The 1,743-nt window shown below is 45.2% G+C and overlaps 1 protein-coding gene across 2 annotated transcripts in view; it reads left to right on the top strand.

The window, feature by feature from the left end:
* Nucleotides 1-1,743, top strand: part of WDR59 (WD repeat domain 59) — a 113,109-nt gene that overhangs the window by 33,331 nt on the left and 78,035 nt on the right. For both annotated transcript variants that reach the window (XM_004387815.2, XM_023741906.1), the window contains exon 3: nucleotides 482-617. In XM_004387815.2, the coding sequence (XP_004387872.1) occupies nucleotides 482-617 (136 nt within the window). The remainder of the gene's footprint in view (nucleotides 1-481; nucleotides 618-1,743) is intronic.

Below are 1,743 nucleotides of genomic sequence, written 5' to 3'. Positions count from 1 at the left end.
GGGAGAGAGGTTCTTCCCAAATGGGGTGTTTTTTGATCCACGCGGTAGGTTAAACGCATGTACTTATCTTTTGTGATTGAGCACTGCTTTTCACTGGCTGTGGAGGCCTGAGCAGACTCTCCGCTGCCCAACCTCTCCTCATGTGGAAAACGCATCCCGAATGCCACTGCTTGCCTGATCCTGCAAGTCAGCCGATCGAGCCTGCAGGGCGCTGGCTCCTGCTGGGTCAGGTCTGCGGAGTCCTCGAGTCCTCCTAGCTGCTTCTGAACCATCTCTCACTCCCCCTGCCACGCAGTCTAATTCCTCAGCTTTACCTTTGATGTTTAGGGCTCCTAGATTGTCATATATAATTGATTCACTTGTTTTTTCAGGTTTTTGTTGTAAAAGAGACCATCAGAAGTGTCTGACTACCATCTTGGTCCTGCCTCTGCCTTCTATATTAATGCTAATATTTTATATGTTTTTGTTGTTGTTCTTCTAGCCGCCGATTCCTGTACATTGTTAATCTAGATGCCCCTTTCGAAGGTCACCGAAAGATCTCTCGCCAGAGCAAATGGGACATTGGAGCTGTGCAGTGGAATCCTCATGACAGCTTTGCACACTACCTTGCAGCTTCGGTGAGTTCATTTAAGGAGTACAGGAAAAAGCTTTTAAAGGTGTGATCTGGTGCTGGCAGGTCTGTGTCTTATGTAAAGAGGAGAAGGCAGCCTTCGCTACTCAGTCAGAAAAGAAGTTTGGATGGTCCAAAAGAAAGGCAGAGGTAAATTACAGTTTAAAAAATATATATGAAAGTGTTTGCTGCACCATGGGTATCAGACCTTGTATTCTAGAGATTGAGTCCAGACTATGAAAGGAAGCAGGCAGATGCCTCCATTTCTGCCGTCTTGATGTATGTGTGGTAAGACCGGTTTTCGTCAGAAGCTGTTTGAGTAGCCAGTGGTGAAAGCAAGTGACCCTGAAGGAGGTTCCTCCGGCTGCTCTGGAAGACGTCAGGAGAGTACTGGTGAGCTAGTCTGGGGTTGACCTTCACTGCTTTCAGAAGGGTCCAGAAGACTCCATACACCCTTCTACTCAAAGGAAGAGAGAGATTCCTCCTTGATTGTGATTCACTAGATTGGTTAATTCCCTGAATTTTTTTTTCAAAATTTTATGTGCCTGTATATATGTGAATTTTTCCAGGGAAGAGATGCATAATTTTTATTAGGTTTTCTAAGATTTTCATGACCCAAAAAAGATTCTGGGCTAGATCATCTCTGGTATCCTTCACCAGATTCTGGATCATCATTTCGTTCTCCTAGAACAGTTAGAGATCTAAACCTTTTGCTTCTTTTGCCCTTGGCAGGAAGTACAGTATTTAAGGGAATCCTTCTCATTAACCAGGGGACGATGGGTTCATTTCATGGTGCTGAGTTTGTTCTGATCAGGAATGACAGGCTGTGAAGAGAAAGCATCTGAGAAAAAGGGGAAGAGCAGCACTGTCAGCTTTAGAAGGAACAAAAGCTGCTTTTCCCAGTCACTTCCAAAACAGAGGCTGACTTTAAACATGGATGGCTGAGGTTGACCTGGCTTTTAGGGCTATTCTGAAAGAGAAGAGGGCGAGTCAGTCTACTACATTTCCATTCTCAGCCTCAATCTGTGTGTTAGGAAGAGTGCTCTTCTTGTCAGCTTATGCCTCTAGGCCCTTTAGTTCTTCTCTCACCCTCAGCCCCTGATCATTTCATCCTGGGTTTCTCTGCTTGGACG

The sequence above is a fragment of the Trichechus manatus genome, unplaced genomic scaffold (genome assembly GCF_000243295.1).
Source record: "Trichechus manatus latirostris isolate Lorelei unplaced genomic scaffold, TriManLat1.0 scaffold00194, whole genome shotgun sequence".
In the NCBI taxonomy this organism is placed as follows: domain Eukaryota; kingdom Metazoa; phylum Chordata; class Mammalia; order Sirenia; family Trichechidae; genus Trichechus; species Trichechus manatus.
This window is presented reverse-complemented; position numbering and strand designations above follow the sequence as displayed.